At 43.7% G+C, this 15,220-nt stretch overlaps 1 protein-coding gene across 7 annotated transcripts in view; it reads right to left on the minus strand.

Annotated features, from left to right (window-relative positions):
- Positions 1-672: 672 nt before the first annotated feature.
- SLC20A2 (solute carrier family 20 member 2) overlaps positions 673-15,220 on the minus strand; it is a 56,558-nt gene continuing 42,010 nt past the window's right edge. For 4 of the 7 annotated variants that reach the window (XM_042049385.1, XM_042049386.1, XM_042049388.1 and 1 more), the window contains 3 exons: positions 8,023-8,208; positions 7,195-7,279; positions 673-1,566 (listed from right to left, as the gene is read on the minus strand). In XM_042049385.1, coding sequence (XP_041905319.1) covers positions 1,402-1,566; positions 7,195-7,279; positions 8,023-8,208 — 436 coding nt within the window. In that variant the 3' untranslated portion in view covers positions 673-1,401. Of the gene's footprint in view, positions 1,567-6,609; positions 6,695-7,194; positions 7,280-8,022; positions 8,209-15,220 lie in introns of all 7 variants that reach the window. The other 3 variants (XR_006019838.1, XM_042049389.1, XM_042049391.1) reach the window with 3 other exon arrangements.

Below are 15,220 nucleotides of genomic sequence, written 5' to 3' on the forward strand. Positions count from 1 at the left end.
TAGATTCCCAACCTCCTTTGGGCACCCCTTGCCCTTTGCCTCCCACCCACAAAACAGTAACCTTCACTCAAATGTGCTTTCCAAAAGCGTGCAGGGGATGTAGCTAGCCATTTTCCCCTGAGCTGCCATGAAAAAAATCTCATCCCAAATGCTGGTTACCATACAACCTCCATCCATCCACACAGGGCCAGGCTCCTGTCCCCTCCTCGCTGTAGGCAGCACAGCAGGAGGCTGGCTGGCCATGGCGTAGGATGGGACTTGCCAGGGGGAGGCAGCACCTGCTCACATCCTCCCCTGCATGGATCAGCACTCCCATGGGCACCCATTACATCCAAGCAGAAATGCAGGGCTGAGCCCTCTCCCGCCCGCTGCTGCCCTTCGCTTCTGTACGCGGGGGTGCCGTGCGCTCCACGGCCCCGCTCCTGTACCTGAGAGTGTGTGCTTGTGTCTGGATGGAGAGAAGGAGGGGAGGCTGACGGTCCGTCCTCCCGCAGGAATCGAGAGCAGGGCAACCAGGAGCTGAGACTTGAAGGGGAAAGGTAGAAGGTGAGCAGTGAGATACTCAAGTATCAACCCACAAAATGAAGTCAGTTTACTATCAGCTAATGTGGAGAGCCATGGGCTGCCTACTAAGTCACAAGAACTAATTTTTTGTGTGCGCTTTTTTTTTTAAAGTTACATTAAGACATGAACAGTACTATCCCAGCCACACAGGCCAGAGCTTGGTGAAAACAACGTTGAATTAGAGGTGGGGGAACACAACACACATGGAGACAACAACATAATATCGGCAAGCTATTCCCCTGCTTCTTTGGTACTTCCTAAACTTTCTTATCCAAAATATATAAGGGAAATGCACCATTTAAAAGTTACTGTTCATAAGTATTTACACAGCCATAACCATCACGCTATGATACACAAAAATCAATATGATATGAACAAAGTTATTTTATGAAAAGCACTTCTGCACATTTTATTTTGTTCCAGTATCTTAATAGCTTTAAAAAATTCATGTGTTACGCAGTCCTGTACCTCGCTTCTTCTTATATCAAATGGACAAGAAACATTTCCTAATCCATACTCTTCCTCAAAAGATTAAAAAATAGCCACCAAAATGATACACTATGTACAAATTTTACTAAATATTAAGTTCTAGGCAATTATTTTCACCCCACTGATAATATAACTTAGGTATTGTTACCTACTATATGCATATATATTTCTTTAATATATAAGAAATGGCACCACATCACCATGTCACCAATATGACACATTGTTATGTACAGTAGATAAGAAGTTAGGTATGGAAGATGGATCCTCTCTGACTGCTTCTTTCACGGGAACGCTTCTCCCATCGGTAGTAGCTTGGCCATTTCCCCTTTTCCCAGCAGAGGAGGCTCCTCAAATGTAAGGCAGGATCCCGTACATCAGCAGTGCCATCACCCCGGCGCTGAACAAGCCGGCCACCGGCACAGTCACAAACCACGCCAGGAAGATGTTGCGGAAGAGGCGCCAGTCGACGGCTTTCTTGGAGCGGATCCAGCCGACGGCCACCACGGAGCCAACCTTGGGAGCATGGGGAAGAGAGAGGAAGACAAGGTGTGAGGGGTAAGTCTGAGCACCTGTAACATGCCCACGGCCACACCAATGCCAGTCAGCTGATACCAAACGATGCTCTGAGATAAAGAAGTCCCTGAGGATGACAATGGCTCTGTTCTGGTGCGGTGGCAGGAGGGTGACACTTCCAAGGTACTTAAACCTTTGTTTGTCAATGATCTCCTGTTTTTCATGGGTCTTAGGGTCAGCCAAAGGCAAATAAGTATGTTGGTGGGTTTTTCCCTGCCCTGCTAACTTGTACATGAGCCTTCAGTGCAGCTGAGGCAGCCCTCCACCTGACTCAGTCCATAGAGAAGAGAGCAAGTGTCCACTGACTCTGGCCAGATTGCAGTCTAAATCAGGAAAACACCAGGAAAGTTGTTTTTAAGGCTCTGCTGAAGAGCACTGCATAGAGCAGGTCAGGATATGCACTATGGTTCCTGTCCCACCTGCCTATCTCCTTGCTGGTTTGGGATGCCCTGCCTGTTCACCGAGCAGCTGCTGATGCTCTCTGTGCAGCTCACAGCCTGGCATATGGCGCTGACTCAAAACACCATATCCATATTCCAGTACTGCGGGCTACAGACGGGATGGCAGGGGCAAGGTAAAAGCAGCTGAGCCCACCCTGTGGCAGCCATGGTGGCTTGGCAGGGGGCAGACAGACAGTGCAGGCTTAGACCCAGTACATCAAATGCATCAGTCTGAGCCCTGTGGGGGAAACTAGCCCTTCTGGACCAGCTAGCCAAGCAAAGCATCCAGAGCTAAAATCCTCTCTTGCAGACAAATACATCATCCTAATACTATGGGGCACACAAACTGCACAGACACCAAGAGGATGGTGGGGAATGGATAAAACACCAAGATATCCTTCAAAGACAGTGCTACCAGGGCAGCTGGGTAGGTCAGTGGTTTTGTAGATGAAACACACTGTGTCATGGGCAAAGCTGCAATCTTTTCTTCTTTCAAAGGTATTTTTAGTTCATAAGGTATAAACCCAGCACATCAGTTTTTAAGAAAAAAAACTGGACTGAGAGAAACATTTTCAATGAAAAATGATACAAAAACTTCAGAAACACTGCATTTTCTTTCTGCCCTGGAAGTGCTTTCCATGCTGTTAGCAAAAACAGTGTAAGTCTATTCAAAGTGCACGGCAAAGCAGCAAGAAATGTGGAAGGAATATCCTGTTTTGAAGGTAAGGAAACTCCAAGACACAGCTGGGCATGTGCTCCCTGAAGTGCCATCCCTGCCTCCCTGCTTATTTTCTTAATGGGAGTATCAGTCCCTGCCTATAGATCAAAAGATGGGCTGCTCCCCTTGTACAGAGCCAGGAAAATGATAAATGTCAGGAGCACAGGGAATGAGGGAAAGATAACATGGGGATATCAAATCTGCATCTTTTGCTAGCACCTATTTAGCTTCTAACTACTACTTAATGGTTTTTTTTGGAGAAGAGTTACTTGTGGAAGACCCTGTAACTCTCGGGTGCCTGTGACAGAACAAGGGAAAACTAAACTCAATATTCTATGACCAATAAGGCCTCTGTCGAAAGCTTGATCCAATAAGGAAATCTGTTAGATAATATTTCATCTGAATACTTCTGGAGTGCACAATATGCTGTTCTGCATTTAGGAGGTGTAAGTGTATTTAGGAGGTGGAGGTGTATTTCAGTGAAGAGGAACCCCACACTTGTGACTACATCAAAGCCTTGACATGAGGAAACAGCATTTGGGCTTTCAGCAGCTCAGCTGATAGGCTCAGCTTTATATTTTGTGTGTCCTTAGCATCCGTCTGTCATGCTTGCAACAAGAAGCATTACTTATTGAGCAAGCCTGCATTCTACGTACGCTAATCTCCAAGTCCTTCCTGAAGTTTAAATGGTATCAGCAATGATGGCATTGGCAATCTGTTTTAAAGATAATTAAAGTTTAGTTTATTAATAGTGATTTTTGATGGACTAGAGGTTAGGAGAGTAGCTAATCCTTGGGTGTAGGCACACTACACCTTCTGTAGAATTTCAGATGATATCTACTTTGAGATTCGTTTGAAACCAGTGCAGTTTGCCTTCAGTATGCTTTACTTAAAGCATTACAGAAATGCTTTTGGGTCTCTTGTTCTTGTGCAATGGTGTATAATAAGAACACACAGAACATGATAATTCAATCATAGCAACAGAGAATATTTTTCAAAACCGCAAAATCATAATGGCAAAACAGAGCTGACAGAATGACCTCAGCAAAGTCACTTTTGCAGAGGCAAAGCATTTAACTGCTGCACTCTAATTTTATCTGTACGTGAAGACACTCCATTACAACTGAGAAATGTTCATTTCTAAATCTCCAACCTGAGAACAAATAACAGGTACTCTAAGACTCAATATGATCATTCGCCCACCTGGGCAGCAAAAAGGGAAGGTATGCATTCACACCACACTGGCTTTTCAGTGCTAAATCCCAAGGGAGGTTGAACTGGTGCAGCCAGAGCAATGTGGCTACTGCATTCAGACCCACAAATTCCTTTGGAGGCTCAAAAGATTAGGTCTTTGTTCCAAGCCCACTTGGCTTGGAGGCTTTCAAGGGACTTTCCTCTCCCCTTGGACCTGTGGCAAAGATGAAAGTGCAGTTCAGGCTCTCAGCAGGCACTGAGCATGAAAAAGCTGCTTGGCCATAGATGTGGGACAGGCACATCGGGCAGTGACTACCTCATGTAGACTAAAGGCTCTGATTTAGGACCAAAGGCAGGTCCTGATCTGAGAGGGCTTGACGAACCTTCCCCAGAAGCTAATGCTTTTCTTCCTGCTACCGACCTCCAGTTCGCCACCACATCTGCTACAAGATCTGAAAACTGCTGCTCGGAGCTTTCCTTCACACCTGGTCTCCATTTTTCATTACAGTCTACTGTTTCACCTCAAAAAGGTCTCCCTGCACCTCAGCTGTTTGATGCTGCTCTTTATTTGCCATCAGTTTATCCAGCTGCTGCACATTCAGTTGACTGACACCCCTTCAGAAGGGCTCCCACTCAAGCAAATGCTATTTCACAGTGGAGCAAATATTGAAGAAAAGAATAATTCCCAATACCTGATGCTGGTGGCTCACTTCAAACCTTTTTTCTTTTGGGTTTCTAAGCCAAAATAATTTTTCTGCTGATTTTTAAGAAGGCATTTTGACTCAGTGGCTGACAGCACTTTCAGCGAGGCATTTTCACATGGAGCAAATGATACTTAGCAATTCTTTTATTCCTTCCCTGGGCCCTCAAAGAAAACAAGGAATACAGGAATACATCCATTAGAAGTGTTTGCTTTATCCTGTGTTGCTCACTTAGAATCTTTCAACTCAGGATCTCATTTTGCTGAAACACCGAGTCAGTTATAATAACATGACATCCCTGGAACAGTCTAATCCTATTGCAAAGTGGATCTTCCCATTAAGAATGATCCACCTAATGAGATACAGCAAGCTACATACAGGGAGCAGACACAGACTAACCACATTAGCTGCTTTTATGGAAGTATTTTTCAAAAAGAACTATTTTGCTCTGCAGTTAGAAAAGACCAAGCTTTTAGCTGCATTGAGTGAATGAATACCCCTCTCATTAACTTATGGCTTCCAAGACATTTTCTTCCTAAATTCAGTCTATTTGTTTGGACCAAAGTGTGTTTTCTCTTTTACAACAGTTGGCTAGAAGTGTTTCAGGCATGCAACTGGGATAATCAAAGCTGTATTATTCTCCCTGGCAAATTCTTCATCATGCATTTGATACTAGTCAGCTTAAAGGGAGGTGATTTCAGGCTAGCATTTTTAGAAGTGGATAACATTGTTATTATTTTTCCCCTCCCTGCTTGATTCAGAGGAACCAGAGTTCTGTCAATGCCAGGAAATCTGAACAGCCTTTCAGAGCTGCTCAGTCTTGGCTGCTTCTCAAAGAGCACCAGGGTAGAAGAAATAAATGATTTTGCAGTAGAGGAAGGCTTTCTGAAGAAATGGTTTTCACTAGAAAAAGGCCAATTGAACCAACTTTGGGCATTTTGCAGGATGTGTGGCTTTCATTGACTCTTTTACCGGAAAGCAGGTCAATGTCACAGGCAAGGCTGCCAGGCTTCTTGCCAGCCCGCCTGCCATGCCATGGAGCAGTTATCCCCAGAAACCTTCCTGCCCCAGCCCCAGCCTGAGGCTCCAAGGTCTCCAGGGTGCAGTAGTGAATCCTACAAGGTCTTTTCTTAGGGCTTGGTCTTGGTGGCATGCAATGAGGCAGAGGGACTGCCATTCTGGGGTCTCTGGTTTTGGAGGGGCTTCTCCACATCCTGCTAGAGGGTGAAAAAAACAAACAGCTCTGCACGTCCAGGAGCTTGGGAGTCCATGGAGAAACAAAAGGAAAGAAAGGGGATATTTGACTTGAGAATTTCCCAGGGAACAAAACTCCAAATTCCCATTATGTTCTTCCAGCAGTGTGTCCACATGCTCCCTGATGTCTACAAGCTATATAAATGTCTTCATGACACAATTAAATTCTGCTCATTACCCAGCCTGTACCTATACTCCAAAGTGGTCTTTTTTTAAAAAAAAAACCAAGAAAGCAAACTACCTAGTTGAAAGGACTAATTACAAGGGCCAGATTCTGTATTATAATGCACAAAAGTGAGGACAAGTTGGTTTAAAAGAAGAGAGACATTAAAATATTAGCTTAATGATGTAGCAGTGTTTTTCATACGGGTGGCTTTGAAAGACACGTAACCGGGTTCACACAGACTACGAATCTACGTTATTTTAATATATCTATATTAGTTCAGTACAACCATGTAGAGGTGAAAGACAGTCCAGACTTTTGTGCAATTAGTTATATAATGCTGACTTTGCTTGGCTGTACTGCCTTTAAAAGTGGGCCCCGTTATTTTGCGGTCACAGTCTGCAGGGCATGGCACAGTGAAGGCAATCTGCAACAGTCGGTATCTCCTGGATTTTGTTATGGTTTGTCCTAGTGGATGTGATTTACTGATAGGATCACTGCAAACTCCAATACCTTGCAATGGGTGGAGCTTATTGGAATACCCACATTTGAGGCTACAAGTACCGTTAGCGCACACATTACTTCAATGCAAAATCCACTGTGAAGAAATAAAAAAAAAAAAGACAGATGGAAAACCTGTAGTAAAAGAGTTATATGCAGGAAATCCCATGCCATGCACTTATCAAGAAAGTCAAGTATAAATGATGAATGGTGCGCAGCCTCTGAACAAGGGAGAAATGTTACCCGACCAGGTTCAAATGGCACTGTCAGAGGAAACCAGGCTGTTCCTTGCAATCATTTGCTTTAAAATTGAGGTCATGTTTTTGTGAGTGCTGTTTTTCTTCACCAACAGCTATGGAGTTTATGCTGTGGCCAGTTCCAGTGACTTGACTGTGACAATTCCAATGCATTTTTTGGAAGCCTGATTACTTTCCCGTGTTGCTGGCATGACCGAGATGCGCTAACACACCCCTACCTAACCATCCTCTGTCAGCGGCTGTTTTCCCCTCACCGTGCCATTATCCCTGACTCGAGCAGCACAATTTTAAGATGAATAGTCCAGACTGCCTTGACTGCAGTCGCTGGGCAAAGGCATACCTTGCAGTGTGTAGTACTGACAGGAAGTCCAACATTGGAAGCTACCACAACTGTGAACGCCGAAGCCAACTCAATAGTGAATCCACTGCGGGAAGCATAAGAAAACACTTCACAATCACTCTTTGCATCAGCTCGGACTGATACCGTGCAGCGTGCCAAAGTCTTACCCGTTTCTTCTTTCGACTGTTTTATCTCCAACTGATTTTTGTCATGTGAGTAAGTTAAGAGAACAAGAAAGGGTTGAATAATGGGAACGGCACAGGCTAGTCATCTGCTGTACCCCGTCTGCATGGCTCATTGCATCAGAGACCTTTTCTACTCTACGCTGCGGTGAATCGTGCCTAATTAGTAATTCGGTTAAGCACCAGCAGAGGTCGAGTATGCATTAAAGATGAAAATTACTGTAATAAATACATATGGGTTTAACAGTCTGAAGCACACTGGGAAAGCCACTGTAATCTTGCCATTTCCAAATGCACCTTCTACCATGCTAATTAGGTCAGCAGCAGAAGACTCTGCTGTCTGTTCACGCAGACCTCTATGCCTTAAACACATTCAGTATTACAGGGTTATCTTTTTTTCTTTCTCTCTTTCTTTTTTCCTTTCTCTCTTTCTTTTTCTTTCTTTTTCTCATGCTTTCTTTTTCTCCTTTTTCTCTTACTTCTTTCATTTTTTTAGAAAGACAGAGAAGTTGAAGCCAGGTTATCATTAAAATCAAAGCACAGCAAATCCAGCAAACTGCATTACAAAAAAAATACTGGAGCAGCAATTTCTCAGATTGCCTCACACACGGAGTTCACACAACCACAATGACACCTGTGGACCTACCTTGATGGTGTGATCGGAGTGAGGTCTTTACCCATAGTCTGGATAACTCTTCTTCCCCAGACCCAGAGACCCACACAGATCCCAACACCTCCATAAAACAGCAGCCAGATGGGAGTCGATGCTTCTTGCATTACGCCACCTTGCTCGTAGATTAGCCAGAGTGCGACGAGGGGACCGATGGCATTGCTGGAGAAACAGAAACGTGTCACCTGAGTTAAAAAAATGCAGATAGCATCCTTGAAAGGAGTCTGTTATTTTCTGTGTGATTTTTCTTCATCATGGGCACAGCACTACTCTGACTTGACCCTACAGGCAACACCCTTTCTCACTTGGAAAGAGCGCAGCACGCGACTCTTATCATACTGCTTTTTCGGTTGTCACTTCACCACTGATAACTAGAGCAAGTCCTGAAAGGAATTTCGCTTTTACAAATCGTTTACTGAAATGTCAGAGTTGGTAGTACCTCATTATGTCTGTTCTGTGACAAAAATCAGTATTTTCAGTACTGCACTGAAACTGTCTCAGAATTTACCTATTCAAGACCTGTGCATCTTTAAAATTCAAGCATCAAATTAGCTCTTTTTGTCAAAGAGGGAAAAATAATGAACAAACTTACCATTGCAGACAAGGAAATAGAAATATAATCTAGTTTGACAGCCTATAATGTTTGGGATAGGATCTGAGTGCAGCTGGGAAGGTGACTTAGTCATCTTCAAACTGTTGTAGAGTGAGCTGGACTGGGTCAGAGAGGACCCCTTGGTGACACAGAGCTGGCGTAAGCCCTTTTTGCTACCCTGCTGCTGCTATCTGAAAAAACATTGGAAGTCAGCAACACTGAAGTCCCCACTCTTAATGCAGGTCATCTGATATTAGTGACTGGAGTCAGACTTCTGACTCTGTTTATTCTAAAAAAGCATCAAGTTTCTTGACAGAAACTTCTAGCTAGAAGAAAAACTTGAAAGCTGGTATCCAGTTGCTTTAGAGGCTTAAATACTAAAAAGCAGATAAGAATGTCAACATCCCTTTTGTTTTCAGCTCTTTTACTAAACCAAGTAAGTGCTTGCCTTGCTGAGCAGCATTTATTCATCACCCAAAAAGCATACCCAGTGAAGCAGTGCCATATTTATGTCTAAATAATCATGAGAAGAGTAGAACAAACCTGACCAATGTCATTCAAAAAATCTGAAAACCATCAGGGAAGCCCCCCTCTTTGTAAACTGATAGGAAAGCAGGTCACAGCGAGCACCACAGGCAGGACTGACAGTCATGCTAGCCCTGGAGCCAAGACCTGCTAAATTTAGTTCCTGGTTCCACTCCAAAGCACACAGATGGAGTAAGGGCCAGTTTTAATGTCAAATGTTGCGCAAACCAGGCCACTGTATCTGCCAGTTATTCATTGAATCCCATCTTTACCAGATTTGAGGTGCCAGGGGCTGAGGGGTGATTGCCAAGAGACAAGGGTCGCCAGCAGTGCAAAGCTTGGCACATCTCAGCACCACAAGACCCTCCTGCTTTCATCTGGCCCTTGAGAAATCGAGCTCTGAACCCTGAGAAGCGATCCTGAAGCAAAGTAATAAAGAAAAACTTTTTTCTTGTAAACACACAGAGCAACATTCAAGCTGCGAGGGAAATGAAAATTTTTTAAAATGCTCTTTGATATAAAAATGAATTAATAATTCTTATGGATTTTGAGAAAGATACAGAACACAAATTAGTGAGCTAACATGAATAATAAAATCCAGTGGGTTTGAAGATGCTGGGTAGTCTTCAATGAAGAACTAAAGACTCTTTAAATAAAGAGTGATTGCCACTAGCTAAAACACTTTAAAATTCTGGTCTGATACTGTGCCCAAGTAAGAACTTGATTTGTTGAATTTTGGAAGGACAGTATGTGAAAAGTCCTTAGGGCCGAAATGCAAGAATCATTTTACTTCCATGGACAAAGAGATTCTTGATGGGAGCATTTCTAATATTCTGAAATTGATCTGAAACTTCTTTTCTGGTGTTTTCAGGTGTGGATTAAATTACTTGCACATTTAAATGTCTTCTTGGGCACAGAAAAAGAAAGGTAATTCAATGTATGAAGGTACACAAATTAACTGATGGATGCTGAAGGATGGATAAAGGCAAATAATACATTGATCACATGAATAAAGGGAAAACTGATCACCTCTTTTTACAGTGTTGTATGACATGGAAAAAACCTCCCTGTTGAAAATAACAGGCACATTTGGAGTGAGCTCAGGCACTGATTCCTGACTGTTCCAAAGAGATTATAGATACATATTTGTCAGTCCCAGCATAAATAAAAAGGCAGAAAAGGCTTCAAAAACTGCAGCAGCAAACTCTGGTCTTCCATATCAAAATCCAGTTTTAATTATTTGCAAATGCTACACCTCTGTGAATCAGCTTAATCCTTGAATAAAAGGTTCTTATTTGTGGCAACGGAAGACAAGGCAAAACTCTGCTGACTGATGCTCAGCCTCAGAGAATCTGAGTGCCTGATTCTGTCCAACAGACCAGAAGAGAGAACGCTGATGCCCACAGAGGCAGCACTTCTGATACCTTCTCTGTAAGAACAGAAAGCAGAAGAGCACTGGATCCATACAGGCTTCGAAAGGCAAAAAGGTAACTACCCTTATTTTCCTTTGTGAATATCTACATACAGGTTATCTATACCAGAGGGACATTTCTCCTCTCCCCGCAAATCATGTTCAATGTGACTTAAATATTCAGCTCGTAGGGACAGTGGCAGCTCCCAGCCTGAGTATCTCCAAGTGGCTACATACAGCAACAACGTCTTGAATCTAGCACCATCACAGCTCTCCAAGGGGCTCCTTCAGCTTCTAGATTTGTTCAGGAGGTGCAGTCCAAGGGGCTTGTGGTGTCAATGCTCCCTATGCCAATGGAAAACAGCTCTAGAAGAAGCCACTAGGCCTGTCCCACCACGAAACTGCCAAAAGCTCACAGCAAATGGGTCTGACACAGGCACTGCAAAGACTACAACCTTGATTCTGCACAGAGGTAGAGGACAACTGCTCCCAACAGAACAGTAAGAGAGGGTAAGAGAGAAACAACACACAAAAAAAACCCCACCAACAAAAAAGGCATCGTTACATAAGAGAGTTTGCTTAACAGATGTCTCCTACAGCTGAGTGACTAACCAGATGAACCACAAGGATGCTGGCTAGACTGGGTTGTGGCTTTCACAGTATTTCCCACTGGTTCTAGCTCATTTGATTCAAGACGACTATCAGGAAAGCAGGCCTCCAATCTTCCATGCATTTGGCTAAGACTCATTTCACAAGTCTATTTTCAAGAAGTTATTTTCTCTTACTCTCCCACACAGGTTTCTACTTACCTTAACTAACTCTGCTTTGTGCTGGAGCTCCAAGCCTTATTCGTGGTAGTTCAGAGAAGAAAAAAGCCTGATACGGTCACACAGGCTCTGAACCCCCATCCACATCTATCTATATGTAAAACTGCCCTCAGGTTCCTATGAAACTGAAGTGCTTTAGAGGATTTGTTGCATTATTTAGCTATTGGGTTTAAAAGACAACATAAGATGCTCCTGTCACGGTATTACTTTAATTTTGCACACTTAATACACACTTTTCCACTGAGCATGAGGAGGTGGCCAATACAAGTCAATTTTAGGATGAATTTATGAAATGTTATGGCATAAGAAGCCCATCTCCTGAGTCTGCCTGCTGCAAAGTGTATTCTCCACATCCAGTACTTTCCCCCACCTCTGCCAGCCCAATTACTCACAGGGCAGAGGACTTTGCAGCCGGGGCGCTGCGCAGGGGCTGTTTGCCTTCCCTGGAGGTGCAGTGCAGGATTTAATGCCACCCACAGCAGTATTTGCACTGCCAGATGTGTTTCATGGTGGCTCAGTGAAGGGCTGCTCTGTGTTTCTGAAGCGCTGCCTGACCCTCATGATGATGTCGCTCTCGACTAATGTGAATTGGCACGGCTTCTCTTTTTCTGCTCACTTGTGCCAGTTTAGAATCTGTCACACGCCATTTATAAAACTGTTGTGAAAGATAGCATTTGACAGTGAATCTGAACTATAAATAGAGCTGGCTTCTCCTCTACCCTGTGAGACAGATAGTATTACCAACAAAAATAACCACCCCACATTCAGCTATCATGAGACAGGCTTAGAAATGACAGTTTCCCATGCAGACACACACACACACAAGCAGAAATTTGTAGGTACGTTTGGGTCACAAGTCCAAGACCATCTCTGGAGGAATGAGGACTAACACTTTTTTTTAGTAAAAAATAAGGGGCTTTTTCCAGTAATTCAGCCATCAGCTGAATGCTCTATCGCCAAACCCTGTCAAACTTGTCGTAACATTTTATGAAGTAGCAACATTGCTATTTCCTCGCTGTTGTTTGACAGGAGTAGTGACTTGCTCAAAAAGAAAATCTAACTGTATTTGAAAGCTACACATTGAATACGATTTGTGAATAACGTATAGACTCCTTGGTGACCATGCTTAGATTCTCTGCTGCCTGAAAAAGGAGATTGCTTTTTAGCCACTTTTTCTAATTGAGTGAAAGAACCTAGAGATGTACTTTATCACCAATTAAAGCTGAATGACGAGCAAAAGAGCCATCTGAGAAATCTGTATTAGGCGTCCAATATTACAATTATAAAATGTCCAGCCATTTGACTATCTCCCAAACCAGGATTTCACAAAAAAACCTTCCACTGGGAAAATCAGTGGAATGATATTTCTGAATAGGCTGCAGTTACGCCCTGAGACATCACCCAGCTGAGTAAGAGTGAAAGAAAGATACTCCTGTATGAATCAACAGGAAAAAAACATGTCCTGATCTCCAGGGATGTCAGATTATCAGGAGAGTTTTATCCTAGTTCAAATAACTGGACAGCCTTGAAATAGTGCATCTACCATAGCACAATAAAAGTGTGTCAGAGCTGTGCCCTGTGAAGTGCAAGCTCTGGGTGCATTAGTGAGTCAGGGTGGACATGCTTTTATTCCTGCAGCTCATCTTTGTGTCTTGTGAATACTGGCCCTGAAACCCCACCTCCCTGGATCCTGGAGGGTTGGGTCCATCCTCCCCCGTGCCCACCAGCATCAGCTTTTCCCCTGGCAAGCCCAGACATGGGCCCTGATCACAGAGGGATTGGGAGGGATTCCCATGCCCACTGGAGACCCCGTTTCTTGCCGCTCTTCTCTGACTTGTCTGCATGGCACAACAAAAATGCCATGCACCTGCACAATTAAGGACACAAGTGAAGATTCATAGCTACTTGGGACACAGGCTGGACTTACAGGATGGACTATTATTAAAAAGGGAAGAAATCACAAATCAGGCTTCCCTCACTAATCGTAACACACAATTAGTCTCCTAAATATTCTAAGTGATCTTGAGTGCAGCTCTCAGGGAGGAAATAGGAAATACCTGTTCTGTAATCCAGCCTTACTACAGCTCCTTTAGACTCCTTATTTAGCCAAGAGGCTGAATCCCACTAAGCTCTCCATGTGCAGTAAGATACTGGCAATGTTCTGGCCCTTCCCTCCTTTAATCCCATTGCATTTACTTTATTAAGAGGGGAAAAAGGTGAATCTTACTGATGTTTCTGTGCTCTGATCTAAAACTCCAGTGAAATCTGTATGAAGGTGAGAGGAGAAGGCTCTTCTCCATGTATTTTGGGCAAGCACACATTTCCTAGTTTCTCTAACTGCTTTGCTTAAAAATGAATTCCCTATCTGGTAGCAGTCAGCTTCCCTAAAACCACTGAAAGAATGTGTAGGAATAGATAAAAAATATTAAATATTTTTACTATAGTTCTGAAATTGTTTTAAATCCTGTTGTCAGTAATGTAGCCTATATAGTTTAGATAATGAAAAGCATTCTTTCTCAAACTATAAATCTATATGGCATTACCTGCAGACTCTAACTCCAATGACCCCTTTTTCCTAATATCTAAGCATGAATACGCAAGGGGAGTCCTGAAGTCCTCCACAGGAAATTTAATTAGAGCAGACACATTCAAATAATTTATGCAGCAGGAACTCAGGAAAACTGAGATCCCTGTGAAATGTCTGCAGGCAGGTTTCTCCTCCCTACAGCCTGTACCAGCCAAACCCCAGCACTGCTTGCCCCTTGGCATGCACAGACTGGGGTGGTGGCACGGTCTGTGGTCACCCTGCCCAGCTGGAGCATCACGCCTCCTGCCACTGTCACGGTACTAAATCAACCTTCCTCCGTGGCCTGAATCCATGGGCCCAGGTAGCTGCCTGCTCACACAAGCCAGGGCACGCAGCTCGTTCTGACACCCCCAGGGTTTCTCCTGTGACAGCAGGAGTGATGGCCTGATGCAGAGGAGGAGGGTAGTAAGGGACATTTATAGGAGAAGGAATCTGTATGAGAAATGACTAAACACATGCACGGACAGGTGTGTAGGAGTACAAGGCTCAGGCTTTCCTCACAGCAAAAGCAGCGTATCTTAATCAGCAAAACTCACACTGACCTACAGCATCACTCTGTGGGTCATCCTGCTTTGCTTGCAAGAATTCAAGGAATAACAAGCTCCAGAGATTGCTTGAGAAAATAAAAGCATCTTCCCATTTGCTAGGATAGGACTTTGGGGCCAACACACTGTTTGCTCATAGCTTTCTCATTCCCAGCCCAGTAGCAAAGCAGCTGTGGACACTGCTGTGCTGGGCACCAGAGAAAACACGACTCCCTGCTTCTTTTAACACACAGCTCCCCCAGCTAGGATCCTTGCTGATGTCAGCCTGAACATGAGCCCTGATGGCTATAAACATCAGCTCCTACAGCAAAGATGGCTGATTTCATTAGGATGCCAAAAAGCATCATCTCAGAAGAAACTGGGGTCTAACTACCCCATGAGTTAGTTATGAATTAGTTCTGCAGTCAAGGGCAAAATACTGGTTTAACTCTTCCAGGTCCATGGGTAAATCCTGGACAGTGAAACAAGAGAGATCTCCATATGATCTTTTGTCCGTTAAAGTGCTGTCCAAACCATATGGGGCACTTCTGATCCATGAAGTTTTTCTGAGCTGCATCACAGTTCAGTCTGTACTGTATGCCCCATGCTTAAGTATGCTCTCAAACAGATCAATCATTTTCCTTGCAATCACCTGCAGTTTTTAAGTTTCATATTAGCTTTTTGGGGTTAGCAGTCTTTTCTAGCCAT

Source organism: Corvus kubaryi, unplaced genomic scaffold (assembly GCF_017639235.1).
Source record: "Corvus kubaryi isolate FWS band 111438036 unplaced genomic scaffold, C.kubaryi_AGA036_p1.0 71, whole genome shotgun sequence".
Taxonomy (NCBI): domain Eukaryota; kingdom Metazoa; phylum Chordata; class Aves; order Passeriformes; family Corvidae; genus Corvus; species Corvus kubaryi.